A 21,049-nucleotide genomic window follows, 5' to 3' on the forward strand; every position below is an offset into this window, starting at 1 on the left:
TGTGCCAAATTTCGTCAATTTTTAATTTTTTTTGTCATCCCCTAAATCGCCCTCTAGCGCCCTCGTTTATATATGACCCCGAACGTTTTATGATTGGATTTTTGCTTTTTCGACGAGATCTATCCAACGCCGGTCGAATTTTGAAAATCGGACGGTAAATAAAAAAGTTTTTTTTTTTAAATAGGAAGGGGGGACCAAGGGATGATTATGAAAAAAATTTTTTGTCTGCGATTTGGACCGTAATTTTTTTGTGCGCTCTACTCGACCGGCGTTTAAGAAATAAGTAATCCGTTCCTCGATCGGCCTTTTGGTTTTTGAGAAAAAAATTTTTGAAAATTTTGACAAAATTTGGCAATCTTTGAGAGGCTGCCCCCTCGTTATTCGCGAGTCGATCTTAAAGTGTGAGGTATCGTTGGAAAGCCGCGTTCTTTGGCTTTCGAAATTGCCCCTCGACCCCGACATGTGACCTCGACTTTTCGGAGTTATTACCCCAAATGTCTCGAAAAACACTTACGGCCATAACTCCGACGTTTTTGAGAAACTTGAGTGACCCTTTGGGTCTATCGACGCGTCTTTAAATGGCCTTTCCGACGATGTATAACTTTCGAAAATCAAACAACCCCCGAGTGTTAACCTAACCTAACCTAACCTAACCTAACCTAACCTAACCTAACCTAACCTAACCTAACCTAACCTAACCTAACCTAACCTAACCTAACCTAACCTAACCTAACCTAACCTAACCTAACCTAACCTAACCTAACCTAACCTAACCTAACCTAACCTAACCTAACCTAACCTAACCTAACCTAACCTAACCTAACCTAACCTAACCTAACCTAACCTAACCTAACCTAACCTAACCTAACCTAACCTAACCTAACCTAACCTAACCTAAACCTAAACCTAAACCTAAACCTAACCTAACCTAACCTAACCTAACCTAACCTAACCTTAACCTAACCCAGACCTAACCCAAACCCAACACAAACCTTACCCAAACCTTACCTAACGTACCTACCTATTTAATAAATGTATAGGTAGATGAAAAAAGTTTCCCAAACTACTAAAAATTAGCAAAGTCCTTTCTACTTTTAAAATGGGCGAAATAGACTCAAATGATAATTACCGACCGATCTCACTATAGTTCCGTTAATTTCTAAAATATTTGAAATGTTATTGAAAGAAAGACTAGTAAAGTACATTAATAAACCTCTTATTCTTTCAGACTCCCATCAGTTTGGATTTAGAAACGAGCGCTCTACTATACAAGCTATTTATGCTGCCATATCAATCATAACAAATAGACTTGAAGTTCACGAAACAATAGGTATGACTTTACTTCATTTAAGTAAAGCATTTGATTGCGTTTCACACGAGCTATTATTAGAAAAATTGTATAGGTACAGAGTTAGGGGACAACCGCCGTACTACTAAAATCGTATTTAAGTGACAGAGAGCAATGTGTAGAATGTATAAGGGTAGCAAATCTAAAGTGCTTTCAATACTTTTCCAATACAGATGCAAACGTGTATCTCTGTTTTCCCTTGCGAGAAGGGGAAGGTATGCTTGTAGCAATTTGAAATAGTGTGTAGGGTAGGTAGTAGATAGTTAGGGTAGTTCAGGTTAGAGCTGTATGATATTTTGCATAGTTTTAGGCAAATTTAACACTAGATTTAACAATTTAGTTATCATAAGGTCATTTCCCACTTGGAAATTCTTGGGATATCAATTTTGGGAAAAACGGATATTTTTCGAGGTAGAGTAGATTGGGTTAGCTTTTCGTGCGGCTAGGGAGATAGAGAATTATAATTATTGGAATTCACTGTTTATCAGGATTTATCTCCTAGCTCCTGTAGGTATCTGATACTGGTTGGCTGATCGAATTGATGGTATAGTTGGGAATCAGTATAAGTAGTTTGTTTTATCAGATTTGAAGCAGCCTGAAGGTAAATTTAATTACAACTTTTCTAAATTATTAAAGCTATCATTTACAGAGAATACCAATTGGGAATTTGATTAGTGTATATAGTTAGGAAACAACGTCGAATTAGAATATTAGGATGGTAGTCATAAGTTTGAGGTAAGATAAATAATTGATAGGTAGTGTAGTATTAAAACTTTGTAATTTGTTATTTAGAACATTGCGGACGAGTTGCAAGCTATAACATGATGACGGGAAGGAGGGACAGGACGCTCCGGATTCTGCAGCTGAACGCGAACTGCAGCTCAAGGGCGATGGACGTCGCCTACGCGAGAGCGAAGGCGACGGAGGCAGATTTTATCTGCCTCTCTGAGCCCAACAAGCGGCGGTGCGCGGGAAAGCGGCACGTGTCATAATTAACCTGTATTTGCATACTTACAATTTTTGTGGCTTTGAGTTGATGAACCCTCTTCAAGGGCTATGTAAACTGAAATCAAAAGAGTTAATTCTTACCATTTAATTACAAATAATTACATTCATGATAATACTTACCTGTGAAGGAAAATTCGTTTTGTTCTCAGTTTGGGAGGGCTATTTGTACGAACCTCTATTTGGCCCAAATATAAACAGGGTGCGGGGCTAGCTAGCGAATCCAGAACCCGTATTAATTACCGTAGTAAGATATTGTTGACACTGTTGATTATTTGCGGTGTGGACGAATTAATCCTATTAGTTTTTTTTCTTATTATTGTTACCGTGCTTCACACCACAATTATAATTTGTAGTTACATACTAATCATATTTAATTTTAAATCGAAATACAGACGTATTAAATTCCTCTCTGCCACAATACCTAGTTTTTTTCACCTTCATTATGCTATACTTGGAAGAGCCTATCCTCCTTGATCAAGAGGATTTATTACCTCGCTAGATCTGGCGCCCTTAAGATTTGAGTTTTGTAGTAGCAAGTTTTCCTGGCAGAATACCGAACTTTACGTCCCTCACGTTGAATGTTAGCCGGCTACTGAGTATAAATCCAAGTTTAGTAGTGAATTTGTATTCTCCTAATCAGATAGTAATTTTATTTCGCAGCATGCTTTCAATGCTACCTAACCTCTAACCTAACCTCTAACCTAACCTCTAACCTAACCTCTAACCTAACCTCTAACCTAACCTCTAACCTAACCTCTAACCTAACCTCTAACCTAACCTCTAACCTATTATCACCCCCTATTACCCTTCCCTTTGGTCGTAAAGGGGTAAAAGTTGTACCGGAGACTTTCTAAGGTCCGTACAAACGTGTGTGCCAAATTTCGTCAATTTTTAATTTTTTTTGTCATCCCCTAAATCGCCCTCTAGCGCCCTCGTTTATATATGACCCCGAACGTTTTATGATTGGATTTTTGCTTTTTCGACGAGATCTATCCAACGCCGGTCGAATTTTGAAAATCGGACGGTAAATAAAAAAGTTTTTTTTTTTAAATAGGAAGGGGGGACCAAGGGATGATTATGAAAAAAATTTTTTGTCTGCGATTTGGACCGTAATTTTTTTGTGCGCTCTACTCGACCGGCGTTTAAGAAATAAGTAATCCGTTCCTCGATCGGCCTTTTGGTTTTTGAGAAAAAAATTTTTGAAAATATTGACAAAATTTGGCAATCTTTGAGAGGCTGCCCCCTCGTTATTCGCGAGTCGATCTTAAAGTGTGAGGTATCGTTGGAAAGCCGCGTTCTTTGGCTTTCGAAATTGCCCCTCGACCCCGACATGTGACCTCGACTTTTCGGAGGTATTACCCCAAATGTCTCGAAAAACACTTACGGCCATAACTCCGACGTTTTTGAGAAACTTGAGTGACCCTTTGGGTCTATCGACGCGTCTTTAAATGGCCTTTCCGACGATGTATAACTTTCGAAAATCAAACAACCCCCGAGAGAAAATCAAACAACCCCCGAGTGTTAACCTAACCTAACCTAACCTAACCTAACCTAACCTAACCTAACCTAACCTAACCTAACCTAACCTAACCTACCCTAACCTAACCTAACCTAACCTAACCTAACCTAACCTAACCTAACCTAACCTAACCTAACCTAACCTAACCTAACCTAACCTAACCTAATCTAACCTAACCTAACCTAACCTAACCTAACCTAACCTAACCTAACCTAACCTAACCTAACCTAACCTAACCTAACCTAACCTAACCTAACCTAAAACCTAAAACCTAAACCTAAACCTAAACCTAACCTAACCTAACCTAACCTAACCTAACCTAACCTAACCTTAACCTAACCCAGACCTAACCCAAACCCAACACAAACCTTACCCAAACCTTACCTAACGTACCTACCTATTTAATAAATGTATAGGTAGATGAAAAAAGTTTCCCAAACTACTAAAAATTAGCAAAGTCCTTTCTACTTTTAAAATGGGCGAAATAGACTCAAATGATAATTACCGACTGATCTCACTATAGTTCCGTTAATTTCTAAAATATTTGAAATGTTATTGAAAGAAAGACTAGTAAAGTACATTAATAAACCTCTTATTCTTTCAGACTCCCATCAGTTTGGATTTAGAAACGAGCGCTCTACTATACAAGCTATTTATGCTGCCATATCAATCATAACAAATAGACTTGAAGTTCACGAAACAATAGGTATGACTTTACTTCATTTAAGTAAAGCATTTGATTGCGTTTCACACGAGCTATTATTAGAAAAATTGCATAGGTACAGAGTTAGGGGACAACCGCCGTACTACTAAAATCGTATTTAAGTGACAGAGAGCAATGTGTAGAATGTATAAGGGTAGCAAATCTAAAGTGCTTTCAATTCTTTTCCAATACAGATGCAAACGTGTATCTCTGTTTTCCCTTGCGAGAAGGGGAAGGTATGCTTGTAGCAATTTGAAATAGTGTGTAAGGTAGGTAGTAGATAGTTAGGGTAGTTCAGGTTAGAGCTGTATGATATTTTGCATAGTTTTAGGCAAATTTAACACTAGATTTAACAATTTAGTTATCATAAGGGCATTTCCCACTTGGAAATTCTTGGGATATCAATTTTGGGAAAAACGGATATTTTTCGAGGTAGAGTAGATTGGGTTAGCTTTTCGTGCGGCTAGGGAGATAGAGAATTATAATTATTGGAATTCACTGTTTATCAGGATTTATCTCCTAGCTCCTGTATCTGATACTGGTTGGCTGATCGAATTGATGGTATAGTTGGGAATCAGTATAAGTAGTTTGTTTTATCAGATTTGAAGCAGCCTGAAGGTAAATTTAATTACATCTTTTCTAAATTATTAAAGCTATCATTTACAGAGAATACCAATTGGGAATTTGATTAGTGTATATAGTTAGGAAACAACGTCGAGTTAGAATATTAGGATGGTAGTCATAAGTTTGAGGTAAGATAAATAATTGATAGGTAGTGTAGTATTAAAACTTTGTAATTTGTAGTTTAGAACATTGCGGACGAGTTGCAAGCTATAACATCTAGGTAAGAATTAGGTATCTCTTAAGCTAGATATAGAGTATCTCATAACTTTCAGCTTTTTTTGTTCCGCTGCCTAAAATCTGGCACTTACTGGTACCTTACCTTGCTGCATCTGCGTTTGTTCTGAAATAAAGTGGGAGAATAAAAATTAATTAATCATAATTAACCTGTATTTGCATACTTACAATTTTTGTGGCTTTGAGTTGATGAACCCTCTTCAAGGGCTATGTAAACTGAAATCAAAAGAGGTAATTCTTACCATTTAATTACAAATAATTACATTCATGATAATATTATACTTACCTGTGAAGGAAAATTCGTTTTGTTCTCAGTTTGGGAGGTCTATTTGTACGAACCTCTATTTGGCCCAAATATAAACAGGGTGCGGGGCTAGCTAGCGAATCCAGAACCCGTATTAATTACCGTAGTAAGATATTGTTGACACTGTTGATTATTTGCGGTGTGGACGAATTAATCCTATTAGTTTTTTTCTTATTATTGTTACCGTGCTTCACACCACAATTATAATTTGTAGTTACATACTAATCATATTTAATTTTAAATCGAAATACAGACGTATTAAATTCCTCTCTGCCACAATACCTAGTTTTTTTCACCTTCATTATGCTATACTTGGAAGAGCCTATCCTCCTTGATCAAGAGGATTTATTACCTCGCTAGATCTGGCGCCCTTAAGATTTGAGTTTTGTAGTAGCAAGTTTTCCTGGCAGAATACCGAACTTTACGTCCCTCACGTTGAATGTTAGCCGGCTACTGAGTATAAATCCAAGTTTAGTAGTGAATTTGTATTCTCCTAATCAGATAGTAATTTTATTTCGCAGCATGCTTTCAATGCTACCTAACCTCTAACCTAACCTAACCTCTAACCTAACCTCTAACCTAACCTCTAACCTAACCTCTAACCTAACCTCTAACCTAACCTCACCCCCTATTACCCTTCCCTTTGGTCGTAAAGGGGTAAAAGTTGTACCGGAGACTTTCTAAGGTCCGTACAAACGTGTGTGCCAAATTTCGTCAATTTTTAATTTTTTTTGTCATCCCCTAAATCGCCCTCTAGCGCCCTCGTTTATATATGACCCCGAACGTTTTATGATTGGATTTTTGCTTTTTCGACGAGATCTATCCAACGCCGGTCGAATTTTGAAAATCGGACGGTAAATAAAAAAGTTTTTTTTTTAAAATAGGAAGGGGGGACCAAGGGATGATTATGAAAAAAATTTTTTGTCTGCGATTTGGACCGTAATTTTTTTGTGCGCTCTACTCGACCGGCGTTTAAGAAATAAGTAATCCGTTCCTCGATCGGCCTTTTGGTTTTTGAGAAAAAAATTTTTGAAAATTTTGACAAAATTTGGCAATCTTTGAGAGGCTGCCCCCTCGTTATTCGCGAGTCGATCTTAAAGTGTGAGGTATCGTTGGAAAGCCACGTTCTTTGGCTTTCGAAATTGCCCCTCGACCCCGACATGTGACCTCGACTTTTCGGAGTTATTACCCCAAATGTCTCGAAAAACACTTACGGCCATAACTCCGACGTTTTTGAGAAACTTGAGTGACCCTTTGGGTCTATCGACGCGTCTTTAAATGGCCTTTCCGACGATGTATAACTTTCGAAAATCAAACACCCCCCGAGTGTTAACCTAACCTAACCTAACCTAACCTAACCTAACCTAACCTAACCTAACCTAACCTAACCTAACCTAACCTAACCTAACCTAACCTAACCTAACCTAACCTAAACCAAACCTAACCTAACCTAACCTAACCTAACCTAACCTTTTTTTTTTTTTTTTTTAATGAGGTTTGGGAAACCTTTTATAGGCTGCCCCCGCTTGGCTCTATGCGGGGGGGTGTGTGGGACTCCCTTCCATCTAGGTAAGGTTTACCCACTAAAACCCTATCCTCCTTCGACTCGTAGTCACTCGCCATAGTTGTCGGCATAGGGCACCGCGGTAGCATTCCTCGCTATGCCGAACGGCCGGGGTAGGTGTTCGTCCCCATAGATGTAGCCATAGTTATATTGTATTACCCGTCTATTGACCCCTAGTCCATGCCTCCCTCTCCCTAGTTTGGACTACGGTGATCACGAACCGCGCGATTTTGGTCCACTTGCTCTCGCTCTCTATCATCAACTGGATGATGTTTTCCGGCTGTAGAGTTGCTGCCACTTCTGTCTCGGTCTCTATTCTGCCTCTTGTCCATCTCTGGCATTCAAATACGGCATGTCCCTCCGTGTCTCTATCTCCGCAGTCCACACACTCGTCACTATCGCGTTTCCCTATCCGCAGTAAGTACACGGCATTTTCCCCGTGTCCCGTCAAGAATTGGGTCAGGTGATAGCCCACTTCTCCGTGCAGCCTGTCGACCCAGTTGTCCAGGTTCGGGATGAGCTTCCTGGTCCAGGACTGCCTCCGCTCCCATCTCTCTTGCCATTCCTGGTTCAATCGCGCTTTGTCCCATCCTTCCATCCTTGCTCTTACCATAAGCTGTCCTGGTGGAAGGGCGGCTATTACCATGATATCGTCCGACTGGACCGTTCGGTACCCGCTCGCAATTGACACTGCTAATAACCTTGTGACTCTATCGGTCATATTCGCCGCTACGCCCCACTTCATGGCGGATCCCCAGACTTCGGATCCGTACAGCACGATTGACATGACAGCCGCCGCCAGCACCTTCCTTTTTGTTGCACGAGCGCCTCCCGTATTGGGCAGTATCTTTTTAAGAGCCTCGTAGCACCTGATTGCTTTTCCGCATACGCCGCGGGCGTGCTCCGTAAAGTGTAGACACTTGTCTATCGTGATTCCGAGGATTTTAATGCTCTTTTCCGCAATCATCCTCTCGCCGAGCACTTCCAGCGTGAATTGGCCGATCCTCCTCTTCCCGGTCATCATGGCCACCTTGGTTTTCTCGGGCACCAGAGTCAAGCTTCTTTGCTCCATCCAGGCCGCGATGTTCTGGATTGTCCGCTGTATCCTTCGCCCGGTCTCGTCCACGTCACGTCCTCTTGCCACTACCGTCAAATCGTCTGCGAACCCGAACACTTCTACACCCTCCTCGTGTTGGATTCGAAGCACGCCGTCGTACAATAAGACCCACAGCAGTGGCCCCAAAACGGACCCCTGCGGCACTCCCGCACTATCGACGAACTTCCAAACCTCGCCCGACGGTTTTTCCACTTCCACCTGCCTGTCCGTGAGATAGCTTCTTATCACCCGCGTGAGTCCCGCGGAGACCCCCTGCTCCGTCATGGCCTCCAAGATTGATTCCCTCCTTGCCGAGTTAAAGGCGTTTTGGACGTCGAGGGATGCCACTATGCAGACCTGCCTCGTCCTCCACGTCCCTCTGTTTGCTGCCTGGACTTGCGCCACTATCTCGCGTACTGCGTCGATGGTGGATCGACCTTTCCTGAAACCATATTGTCTCTTTGACAGCCTGTCCTCTACCTCCGCGCTAATCCGGTTCTTTATCACCTTTTCCGCTAGCTTCCCGGAAAAGTCCAGTAGACTAATCGGCCTGTAGGAGCCTGCCGCCTTCGGGATCAACACCAACTTTGAGCGTTTCCACCCCTCCGGGTATACGCCGTCGCGTATGCAGTCGTCTATTATCTTCCTGTATATGCCGGGTTTTTCCAGAGCTAAAGCTTTCACAATTGGTGCCGGCACATAGTCTGGTCCCGGAGCCTTTCTATTAGGCAACTGTCTCGCGGCCATCGCTATTTCCTCGGTCGTCACGTGATCGTGCGGGGGCGGTCTTTCTCCCTCCGGAAACGGTTCCAATCTTGGATGCTCAGGGAAGAGCCTTCTTACCTCCGCCTCGAGAGCTTCGTCGTTCCAGCCAACCTTTATGGTGCGCTTGGCGATCTTTTTAGTTACGATTTGGTAGCCTTTTCCCCATACGTCTCTGTCCACGTCTTGGCAAAGCTCCTTCCAACAGCTCTTTTTACTCTCGGCTATCATCCTTTTTAGTTCCTTTCTCTCCTCCCTCAGATTGGCTCTCTCGTTATCCGCACTATCGCCCCTTCTCCTCCTTCGCTGGTAGGCTCTTCTGCATCGCCTGCAAATCTCCCGCTGGTGAGCGATGTCGTCGTTCCACCAGAACTGCGACTTCCTGCCGGCTTTTTTGAGAGGCATGACTCTGCGGCAAATTTCGCGTAGTAACCCGCTCAGCTTGTCCACATCTGTAATTTTTTCCCCGTCTACTTCCTGCAAGCACCTCTCCAGTTTGTTTCGGTCAATTTTGTTGCTATTCCAGCCCCGAAAGCTTTTATAAGTATGCAAAGGCGCTCGGTTTCGCAGCAGCCTCGGCCTGACCTCCCATGCTACGTATTTGTGGTCGCTTAATGTCTCGTCTTCTAGCACTTCCCACTCTGCAAATTCGTTAAGTAACCTTTGTGAGCAAAGGGTAACGTCGACGATTGATTGGCGCGTCCCCTGTTCGAAGGTCGGCTTCGAGCCTGTATTTACCACTACCAGGTTCAATGTCTCTAGCCATTCCATAATAATTTCGCCCCTGTTGTTAGACGAACGGGCGCCCCATGCTGGAGAGGCCGCGTTTATGTCCCCCGCGATAATCACTTTGGTTGCACCAATGCGTTTAATAGAGTCCGCGATGTCATTTAGTTTACCTTCGAGCTCAAAATCGCTCTCGTTCGGTGGGAAATAGACACTGTACACATATACACCCTGGGTTTGTATCCACACAAATCCCCTGCCCTCGCCTACACGGTCCGCACCAATGCTCGCGTTTACACACATGATCGCGGCCTTGCCGCTCAGGTCCACAAACATCCCTCCGCTCGCGCGCGCACTACCGTACTCAGCGAGAACTAGAAGGTCCCTTCGTGTCTCCTGAGCTTTTTGCACGGCCAGGTCCAACGCTTCCCCCATGTTGTGCAAATTCACCTGAATCACTCTAAGCATGATCTACTTGCTCTTCTATGTCCCGGTCTTGATTCTCAACCTCTTGCCCGATAGCCACACCCTGTCGTGCCGAGGTATCGCCACCCTGTGATCCTGTGGCCATCGTCTCGCCCATTTCCGATTTCCTTGTCTCATACATGCACTGCCTTGTGTAGGCCCTGTGCCCGACCCCCAGGCCCTTCGCCAGTCCCTCGCATCTTTTGCACGTTGCTTCGTTACTGCACTCCCGCGCATAGTGTCCGGCATTCCCACAATTATAGCATTGCGCCCTGCGGTCCTCCCCCCTGCACGCGTCCGCGATGTGCCCAATCTCCCAGCATCGGTTGCACCGCACTAGGTCCTGGCTAATCCTCACCCTACATGAGGTTAGCCCCACGAGCAGGTACCCCCGTGCCAGTATTTCCTCCGCCGCTTCGCGGTTGGCGTGGACGTACGCCACCTTCTGCCCTCTCTCAACCGTAATCATGCTCTTAATCCTGCATCTTGCTCCTGACACCGTTTGGATGATGGCACCCAATACCTCATTCTCCGTTGTGACGGCGTCCAGGTCCCTAACCACAAGCGTGCAGTTGTCCTCCAGCAGGGTTACCTCCCGATCGCTAATTGCGGCCTTGATCTTAGAAAGAACCGGCTCGGCCTTCCCCGCTCCCTTCTCAACCCTGAGTAGAATGTCCCCATTCCTCGTCCGCGATATACTCTCTATCTTTGTCGACACTCCGGACATATCCGTCTGTCTGATTCTCTTCAAAATGTCTTCCATATGATTTTCCCCTTTTAGCTTGACAAGCACCGCCTCCGCCCTTCTGTTCCTGCGCCTCGCTCCCGTGCCGGTCGTTCCTTCGCTACCACTCCCCGATTCCGCCTTTCTTCGCGGCCTTCTCTTCCCCTGGGTCTTCCACTCCCCCTCAGTGTCTGTTCCCGTCTCCCGTTCAGATGTGGTCCCCACATCGACCAGCCTCACTCTCTTCTTTCTCTCCTCGTTCACCCTTTCGACAACCCCTCCGCTCGGCTGCAAAACTGTGCTCGTCCTTTCCAGCATGACTACCGGTTCCCGCAGAGCTGTACCCCCGGTCAGGGCTGTGGCGTAAGTCGCCTCGCGTCTTCTTGCGCTCTCCCCTTTAACCGGACTGGTACCCGCGTCGCGCGTTTCCTTCGGGGACATCCCCGTCGCCGTGCTGGTCTTTCTCCCGCCGGACCCGTGAATCTCATCACCCCTTAGCGAAGCCACTTTCAGTCCCGCCACGTACTTGGCCCACTTATTCTCCGCCATTAGCCTATGATTCTCTAGCCTAGTGAACTCCTTCTTGATATCATTAATTAGCCCCTTGAGTATGTTGTTCGTGTTAGTGGATTTCTTCCCGAATTCCACTGCCTCGTTAATAGTTTTCTGTACCGACGCCGCCAGTATTGCTCCCTCAGTTTGAAGCTTTCTGATATCTCCCAGGTCGCTCATGGTAGATTTCGGTGACACGATAACAGTTTCAGTGTCGTACCCGCTAGCACGTCTTGGCCTTTTCGTCTGGTTTCGCTCCGACCCGTCCGTGTCGCTGTCAGTGCTCGATTCCGTGTCCTCCCGTTTCCGCCTCCCCTCCATCGGCGTCTCGGGGATCACCTCCTCGTTGTCATTACTACCCGTCGGCGCTTCCCTTAAGGGTGGGGTCCGTAACGTCTTCGGCTGGCCAGCCCACTGAGTGTACATCGCGCTTGCACTATTGTCCACGGTGTTCTTGTCTATAACCTAATCCTAAACGTATGGCTACTACTCTATATACAAGTTTTATATTTACACTCAACGCTTCAGTCCACTACGCGCAGGGGTTGTTCTCGCCCCCTCGAGTGGGGTGTCGTAATACGCGGAATAGGACAACGAGTCCAACCCCGCTTACCCCTCGTCAATCTGACCGCCCGTTCCGTCTGTACAACCCTATCAGTTTTCCTTCCGCAGGGATAGATAAGGCTGCCGCTACCGAGCGCGCTGTCCGATAACACCGGTCGCCTCTTCTACGGCAAGCTCTTCCTACGGCCTATCCGAGGACCCCTTGCTCGCTCCTGTAACTCCACTCCTTCCGCACCCCGTCAACGCTTGGGGTTGATTTCGCGTGGCGCAGGGGTTGTTCCCACCCCCCCGTGTTTGGTGTCAAAATACACCTCGCGCCGTCTCCAGTCGAACCCACCCGGTCCCGTGCGGCTATCTAACCCCGTTCCGCCCCCGCCGACCTATCAGTCGCTATCGTTCCAAAATTGATAGGCCAGTAGCGCCTCGGGGCGTGCGCCGATAAGAACGACCCGGTGCGGGTTGGGCTTCCTATGCTAGGGCCTACCTTATGATACCCGGCAGGTCCTTATCGGTGTCTTCCTTCCGCAGTTCGATTCCACGTGGTCTCGTTGTAAACAACACAATCCGTCTCAAAACTTAAAATTCAGTAACACCTGAACTATCCGTCCGATCGTAACGATTCTTGCACCAAAAAATTTGTTTTTTTTGCGCGCATCCACCAATACTACACACGTAATTTTCACGTTTGAATTCGACGCTACGCGATTTTGAGGCACGGAGCGCTCCAAAAACACGTCTACTCGCTGCAAAAACCCGTGCGCGACTAACCTAACCTAACCTAACCTAACCTAACCTAACCTAACCTAACCTAACCTAACCTAACCTAACCTAACCTAACCTAACCTAACCTAACCTAACCTACCTAACCTAACCTAACCTAACCTAACCTAACCTAACCTAACCTAACCTAACCTAACCTAACCTAACCTAACCTAACCTAACCTAACCTAACCTAACCTAGCCTAACCTAACCTAACCTAACCTAACCTAACCTAACCTAACCTAACCTAACCTAACCTAACCTAACCTAACCTTTTTTTTGTATAGAAGTGGAAATCTTTGATAGACACCAAGCGCCTTAGGTTCTATCGGCGCAAGGTAGTGCAGGATTCTCCTCCCCAAGGGGAGGCCTACCCGCTAAAACCACTCCTCGGCCACGTTTCCTAGCTGGGCAGGAACGCACTAGGTGTGCTCACTTCTGCCCAGCGGGCCTCATCTTCTCCATTGCCTCACTCCCTCACTTCGACAACTCCCCTCTTCTGTCTTTCGCGCTCATCCCTCTCCTTCTGAGAGAACAACTCCCCTAGCGCACTCACCACCTCTCTCCACGCCTCTCTCGTACCCGTCACACTCTCTATCAGCGTGGAAGGCGACAGTCGTCTCCCCCCCGCCACCGCGAAGACCCTGCTCCTCTGAATCTCCCACCTCTCACAATGAAAGAGCGTGTGCTCCGCCGTGTCCACTTCTTCGCAGTACATGCACCGGCTGGACCGCCACTTCCCGATACGGTGCAGGTAATCCCCGAAGCATCCGTGTCCGCTGAGTGCCTGCGTCACATAGTACGTTGTGTACGTGTGTGCACAATCAACCCAGCGGCCTACCTCGGGTATCAGCCGCCTCGTCCAGGAAGCCCTCCTCTCGTCGGCCCAGCCCTCCTGCCACCTTCCCATCGTCACTGCCCTCTCCTGCCCCCTCTCCCCGACACTACGAAACACACACTCCCTCTCCCGAGCCAGGAGATCCAGAGGGATCATCTTCGCGATGACGCATGCAGCTGGTCCCGACACGGTGCGATACGCCGAGGCCACCGCGATACAGCACGTTCTCTGGAGAGAAAGAACCATATCGCGGTATTTACCTATCCTCATCGCCTCGCACCATATCGGGGCCCCGTACATCAGGCTCGACGCCACCCCCCCCGCCAACACCCTCCTCTTCGCGTGTGACGGGCCCCCCACATTGCGCATCAGGTGCCCCACGGCTGTCATCGTCCTCCCTGCCTTCCGAACCGCCTCCCTCACGTGTTCCCCCATCAGGAGGCCCCTGTCCAGCACCACCCCTAAATATTTAGTCTCCCTTACCGGAATAACATCCTCCTCCCCAACCCTAACCCGTAACCTAGTGGATGGTCGGTGCCGACCTAGCATGACGGCCGTGGTTTTCGCCACGGCCATCTCAAGCCGGCTCCGGTCCATCCACTCTCCCACGATCCTGGCGCCCTCCGCACCTCGCTGATTAACTTCCTCTTCGGTCCTCCCCTCCACCCAAAGCGCCAAGTCATCCGCAAAGCACACGGGTAAAACCCCGAGCGGAAAGGGGAGACGCAGGACGCCATCGTACAGGATGTTCCACAGTAGCGGTCCCAGCACGGAGCCCTGTGGAACCCCACCGAAAACGCGCCACACCTCCCCCCTTGCCACCTCCACCTTCCTCTCCCTCAAGTAATCCCGGACCACCCTGACTACGTCCCCCCTCACCCCTCTCTCCCTCAACCTCTCCATAATCAGGTCCCATCGAGCCATATTAAAGGCATTTTTGACGTCGAAGCAGAGGAGGACCCCCCACTTCGACGCCCCTACCCTTCCTATCCTCCGAGCCCGGTCCACGATGTCCCTTATCGCGTGTACCGTGGAAAACCCTCTCCTAAACCCGTATTGGCGGTCGTGTAGCCCCCCGCTTGCCTCGACATCGGCCGACAGCCTGGCGCCTATGAGTCGCTCGTAGAGCTTCCCATAGACGTCCAGTAGGCATATCGGTCGATATTTTGGCTCGCCCGCTGGGTCGGCCCTGGACTTCTCTGCCAGCACCAGTCTCGCCACCTTCCATGGCTTTGGGAATACCCCCCGCCTCCACAGTTGCTCATACATTCCCAGCAGGGCTGCCGGAGCTTCCTCCACGGCTATTTTCACGAGCCGCGGCTCTATCCCGTCCGGACCCGGCGCTTTCCCGGGTTTAATCCCCCCGGCCGCTCGCCTCAGTTCGTCCTCTGTCAGCTGTTCCACCGGCTCGTCTCGGCTCGTCAGTATGTCGTCATCGTCCCTCCCCTCCCAGACGAACAGTTCCTTAAAGAGACGTATCCGACTCTCCAGGGACAGATCCATTCTAGGATAGGGAGTTTTGAGGTTCCCCATGACTATCCGGAACGCCTGCCCATATGGGTCGCGTTCCAGGTCATCGCAGAGGCCTCTCCATTTGCCTGCCTTAGCTCTCCCAATCTCCCGTCTGTACTGCCTGGTCGCTTCATCGCATCTCGTTCGGCTGTCGGTCGTGTCTGTCCCCCTGGCCCTGTCTCTCAAGTATGCACGCCTCGCCGCCTGCGCCCGGGTTCGGAGTACGCCTAGCTCCTCGCTCCACCAATAGGCAGAGCTCGGATTCGCCAGTCGTCTCGCCGCCCTTCGGGCAGCCGCCTTCGTCGCGGCGACACACTCTTCGGGGGCCAGAAGGCCTCGTCCCGCCAGTCGTCTCTTTACTTCCGTCCTGTATCTTGTCAAGTCCACGGTCGTCGTCGTCGGGTTAGAGGCTTTACCCCCTCTCCCGACTATGTCCGTCACTATCAGTCGGTGGTCGCTGAGAGTTACCTCGTCAGCTTCCACCCGCCCCCCCGTCGTCCCGGTCAGTCTATCCGACACAAATGTCAAGTCCACGAAGGACTGGCCGTTGTGCCGGACGCACGTCGCGTGTCTACCGTCGTTTAGTACCGTCAATCCGTTCTGGGCCGCCCAGTTTGCAACTGCGCGGCCTCTCTCATCCGTCGTCGTCCCACCCCACGTCACGTTCTTAGCGTTGAAGTCCCCCGCCACTACAGCGGGGCACCTCGCAGCCTTCAGCGCGTCCGTGAGGTCGTCAAGGTCCCTGTTTGTGTCCTCCTCCGATACGTTCGGGCTGATGTACACGCTGATGAGACACATCTCCTCCGTCTCTACCAGCGCATAGCACCCTCCCTCGCCATACCGGAGGACCCGTTGCGTCGTCCCGATCCTAACAACCGCGGCCGTGCGTCGCCCGTTAGGGTACACGTGCCGCTTTCCCGCGCACTGCCGCTTGTTGGGCTCAGAGAGGCAGATAAAATCTGCCTCCGTCGCCTTCGCTCTCGCGTAGGCGACGTCCATCGCCCTTGAGCTGCAGTTCGCGTTCAGCTGCAGAATCCGGAGCGTCCTGTCCCTCCTTCCCGTCATCATGTCCATGGTGCGTCTATCCGTCTCGTCCGGTCTAGTTTGAGGTTCCTTCCCTATCCACTCCCTTCCATCGTGCCGCCCGGTCTTTTATCTTTCCCAGATCGTTCTTGCCCCCCACCGTCCCTTACTCCGTAGCGGCACCCGCGTCCATAGGATACGTGCCCCACCCCACTCCCCTCAGTCATTCCCTCGCACAAGAAGCAACGTGGGCGGTCCGCCCCGCACTTGTTTGCCATGTGCCCTTCCTCGCCACACCTCAAGCACACTTTCCCTCTATCCGGCCCTTTGCAGTCCCTCCTAATGTGTCCCTTCTCAAGGCACCGGAAACATCTATCCTCCCCTCTCTCTCCTCTCCTCACTACCCCCCTTATCCTACATACGTTCCAGCCTATCCTCACTTCTCCCCCTTTCCCAACACCCTTTCCTGGCACCACCTCCACTCTCGCAATACGCACTCCCCTCGCAGTCTTAAAGATCCTCAGCGTTCTCGGGGCCGCCTCCGGACATGCCTTCAAGATCTTCGCCGTGACCTCCTCCTCGGTTGTCACCTCATCGATTCCCTCGATATCCACCATCATTCTCTCCTGGAGGAGCCTCACTTCCTTCCCCCCCATAACCTTGTCTACAATTTCCTTTATAGGACCCGCCTTTCCCGCCCCCGCCTCCATCTCAATGAGGAGATCCCCCCCCCTGGTTTCCCTCACCCGTCTCACGTTTGGGGCGTCTAGCTCTCTGACGCTGCGAAGACACTCGGAGTAGCTAGCGTCTTTACCTACTCTAACCAAAATGGCCTCCGGTCTCGGCACCCTAGCGGTCTCTTCCCCTACCACCGGCACCGTCACCACCACCTCCATTCGCCCCATCAATACGTATCTCGCCGCCTTTCTCACCACCTCGAGGTCTCGCCTATCCGCAAGGATTAGTTGGATCCTCTTCCTCCCCATCCCTTCCAGCACTCTCCCTACCTCCTCCATACCATCGTATAATGCTCTCATCCCTTCCTCCTCCTTCCCCCTAAAAACGATTTTCCCCACCACTTCCCTACTCACGGTGCCCCTCTTGGGGAATTTGAGGCTTTTCGTCACATATATAAACTCTCCCCCTTCGCTCGGGCCCTCCTCCTCCTTCATGCCGTCAAGCTCTCTGTAGATCCCCCTCAGCTCCCTCGCGGTGTGCCCCTCCATCCTCGCATCATCCCCGACCACCGCCGCCGTGTCCCACTCACTTCCCCACGACCTGGGATGCGCATCCGACACCTTCACCCCCTTGAGCGTGTCCTCACTCCACCTCATCTTAATCGCCCGCATAAAACCCTCTTTCGTCCTATCGTTCTCCTCCAGCAACTCGTCCACGTCTCGTTCCCTTTCTAACCTCCTCACTCTCTCCTCTAACATCCGGCACTTTGTCTCCCACTCACCGCACTTGTCGTTGCCACACCCGTTGTTTCCCCCTTCTTCTTCTCTTTGTTTGATCCTCTCCTCCAGCGCCTTACACTTCTCCTCCCAGTCGTCACACCTCTTTTGTGTCCGGTCTAGACTTCCCTTTAAGTTCCTGATCAGTACTGCCTCCTCTTCCCTCGAGGGGTCTGCGCTATCCCTCTTCCCCTCCCTTTCCTTCTCGTACTTCTCCCTCAACTCCCTATACCTTCTCCTTTCCTGCTCGATTGTTTCAGTCTGACTTTTCGTTGTTTGCTCAAGTACCTTTATTCTTGCTTCTAGTTGCTCGTATCTCCCTTGTAGGGAGTCCATGTACCCTTGCACCTCTGTTGTTGTACTCCTCTTCTTGTCTTGCTTCTTCCCTTCGTCACCATTTCCCTCCAGCGTTCTCGCATTCTTATTCCCCTTCCTGCTACTTTCCTCTTTCCTCAACTTGATGACTTTCCTTGTATTTCTGTCCATCCCTTTGATCATATCCTTAATTGCTTTGTTGACATTCTTACCCTCCTTTGAATTAGTAAAATCTACCGCCCTTTCAATCAGTCTTCTCAGTTCCTCTATAGCCTTGTCGGTCTCTTGAGTTTGTTCCTCTTCCTTCAATGGGCTGCCCTCCGCCTTTCTCTTTTGCGAGGTCCCCTCTTGAGGACCCTCTCCTTCCCTCCCCTTCATTGGCGGGGTCCTCGCCAGCGAATCTCTTCTGACAAAACTGCCATCCTTGTTTACTTGCTGCTGCGCAATCCTCTCCAGCAGTGCACTCTCGCCATCCTCCGCGAACGTTTCCTCCATCACTACTCCCCTCTCCTCCTCGCTCCTTCTCCTCTCCTCTTCTCCCGCATGACTGGCCTCCCCGTATCCTTGGGCCTGCCTGTCCACGTCTGGGACAGGGTGGGGTTCCCGGCTAACCGGACCCACCCGGGGAACAATATCGATTGGATTTAACATCATGCCTTCTGCCTTTTTCCGCTACGGCCAGCGTCCTTATCCATAACCGAGTCGTCGTCGTATTTCCGTCCGTGAAGAAGAAGAATATGGAATATGAAAAGGTCCCCTAGTCCTCGTCAAGCTGATAAGGTCGGGGCCTGAAGTAAACAAGAGTTGGGGCAAGGGAGCTCCGATAGTAAAGTATAAAGATAGGGTGGCCGCTTAAGACAAGTTGAAGCAAAGCGTACCACCAGCAAAGGGCACCGCAGGGTTGCCAGACCCTGTCCTGCAAGTCGCAGGACCCCACGTGAGCCAATCGCTACTGGTCTTCCATCCAGTCATGCGTCCCCTCGGCTTGGTCTCCGCCTTGGGATTTGGGATTTTTATTGAAGTTTTCTCTTCTTAGTGCTGGTTTTTAGGCCTACACCCCCCGTACTCCCTAGAAAGTACATGGTTTTACGCCTGGGTCACACCGGAGTGTGGGCCCAAGCGGCACCGTTTTACCGTCCGTTCAATGCCCTAAGCCACGACACGACAGCCGAGCTGGACGTGAGCCAATCTCTACTGGTCTTCCATCCAGTCACGCATCCCTTCGGCTTGGTCTCCACCTTGGGATTTGGGATTTTTATGGATGTTTACTCATCTCGGACCGGCCTTAGCCAGTCCCCCCGTGATACCGAAGTATCACGTGGTATAACGTTGCCAGTTTGCCGAAGCAAAACCGACAGCGGCGCCGTTAGTTCCCATGCAATGCTCTTTGCCACGACACGACAGCCGAGCAGGGAGGTTTGGTCCGCGGCGCCATATTTGAGGTGCTACCAGACGTTGTGTCAAGAACACGAGCACCCTCCTATTCTGGCGCTAACCTACCATCTCAAGGTGGTCATTTGGTAGGTATCTCTCCCTCGCCAGTGGGAGAGACGCTCCCGGTAGGAACCACCCCCCGGTGGACTGGTCCGCGGCGCCTTATTTGAGTGCTTCCAGCGGCTGTTTTAAAAGCCGCGAGCCCCTATTCGACGCTGGCCCTGCATCCCGTACGGTCACTTGCATGGCCTTCCCCCTATCCGCCACCTGGGGACGCGCCTGGTTGGGAATCCGCCCGCCAGGAACCTAACCTAACCTAACCTAACCTAACCTAACCTAACCTAACCTAACCTAACCTAACCTAACCTAACCTAACCTAACCTAACCTAACCTAACGTAAATATACCCCTACTTCTCCGTGTCCCGTGAGTAACTGTGTAAGCCAGTAGTTTGTTTCTCCGTGTTTGCGGTTCGCCCACGGCCTCAGATCCTTTATTAGCGTTTTCGTCCAGGAGGAGCGAGCTTCCCATTCTCTTTGCCAAGTTTCTAGGGTACCTCCTCTGTCTTTCCCTAACGCCCTTTCCTCCACCAGCAGCCTTAAAGGGATCAAGCTCGCCACCACCAAGAGGTCTTTCGTTGCGACCCAGAACCGCGTCGTATGCTGAATTCCACAAAAGCGGTCCCAGCACCGATCCCTGTGGCACTCCCCCGTTTATCTCGAAGGAGTACTCCTCCCCCGACGGTAGTCTTGCGGCTGCTTCTCTGTCCGTTAAATAACTAAAAATCAGTCTTCTATATATGTTGGGGACTCTCTTTTCTTGGAGGGCCTCCATAATCACTTGAACGGGCACAGTGTTGAAAGCATTTCGGACGTCCAGGGAGGTCACCACTGAGACGCGCAAAGCTTGGGCTCAACTATTGTATATTTTTTTGTCGTAATATCACATTCAGTGCTTGCGACAGGTCAAATTACAGCATAAATAAGTAGTATACAATAAAAGTACAAACGGACAAAGAAATTCATAAAAAAAACTAACAATATTAAAAATAAAAATACAAGTTAAAATCACAAATTAAAAACAATAGGTGTACTGAGGTATTCCTCTATGGAGTAGAAACAATAAGCTAAAAAATGATTTTTTATAAAATTTTTAACTTAACGAAAGGTAACTGCTTCACAGCCAGTGGTAGTACATTATACAAATCTATGCGGGGGCTATTATTTTTGGATTTGGGAAGTATGGAATCCTCAGATTTTTTGCGTTCCTAGTGTTGTAGCTGTGTGTAGTGTCATTAGTTGGGAATGTAGATAACTTTTTGTGAATTTCTAAAAGAGCAGTGTACATGAATATTGATGGCAGCGGCATAATTCGAAGTTGACGGAAATATCGCTGGCAGTGTGCTCTAAACTGGGCACCTACAATAACCCTTATCGCTTTCTTCTGCATAATAAAAGCTTTGTTCGATTTGGGAGCATTTCCCCACAAAGTTACTCCATACAGTAGATGAGAATGAAAAAG

The 21,049-nt window shown here is 48.9% G+C and overlaps 1 protein-coding gene and 1 long non-coding RNA gene across 2 annotated transcripts; both read right to left on the reverse strand.

Moving 5' to 3' along the window:
- Positions 1–5,354: 5,354 nt before the first annotated feature.
- Positions 5,355–6,026, reverse strand: LOC116181785. Its single transcript, XR_004147337.1, has 3 exons — positions 5,723–6,026; positions 5,605–5,652; positions 5,355–5,542 (listed from the first exon to the last, which is right to left on the reverse strand). It is a non-coding gene; the product is annotated as an uncharacterized LOC116181785 (long non-coding RNA).
- A 4,322-nt stretch (positions 6,027–10,348) lies between these two features.
- Positions 10,349–12,055, reverse strand: LOC116181788. Its single transcript, XM_031502211.1, has one exon. The coding sequence runs from the start codon at positions 12,053–12,055 to the stop codon at positions 10,349–10,351; it is 1,707 nt and encodes a 568-aa protein (XP_031358071.1).
- Positions 12,056–21,049: the final 8,994 nt, after the last annotated feature.

This window comes from Photinus pyralis, unplaced genomic scaffold (assembly GCF_008802855.1).
Source record: "Photinus pyralis isolate 1611_PpyrPB1 unplaced genomic scaffold, Ppyr1.3 Ppyr1.4_unclustered_Scaffold2010, whole genome shotgun sequence".
NCBI classification, from domain to species: Eukaryota; Metazoa; Arthropoda; class Insecta; order Coleoptera; family Lampyridae; genus Photinus; species Photinus pyralis.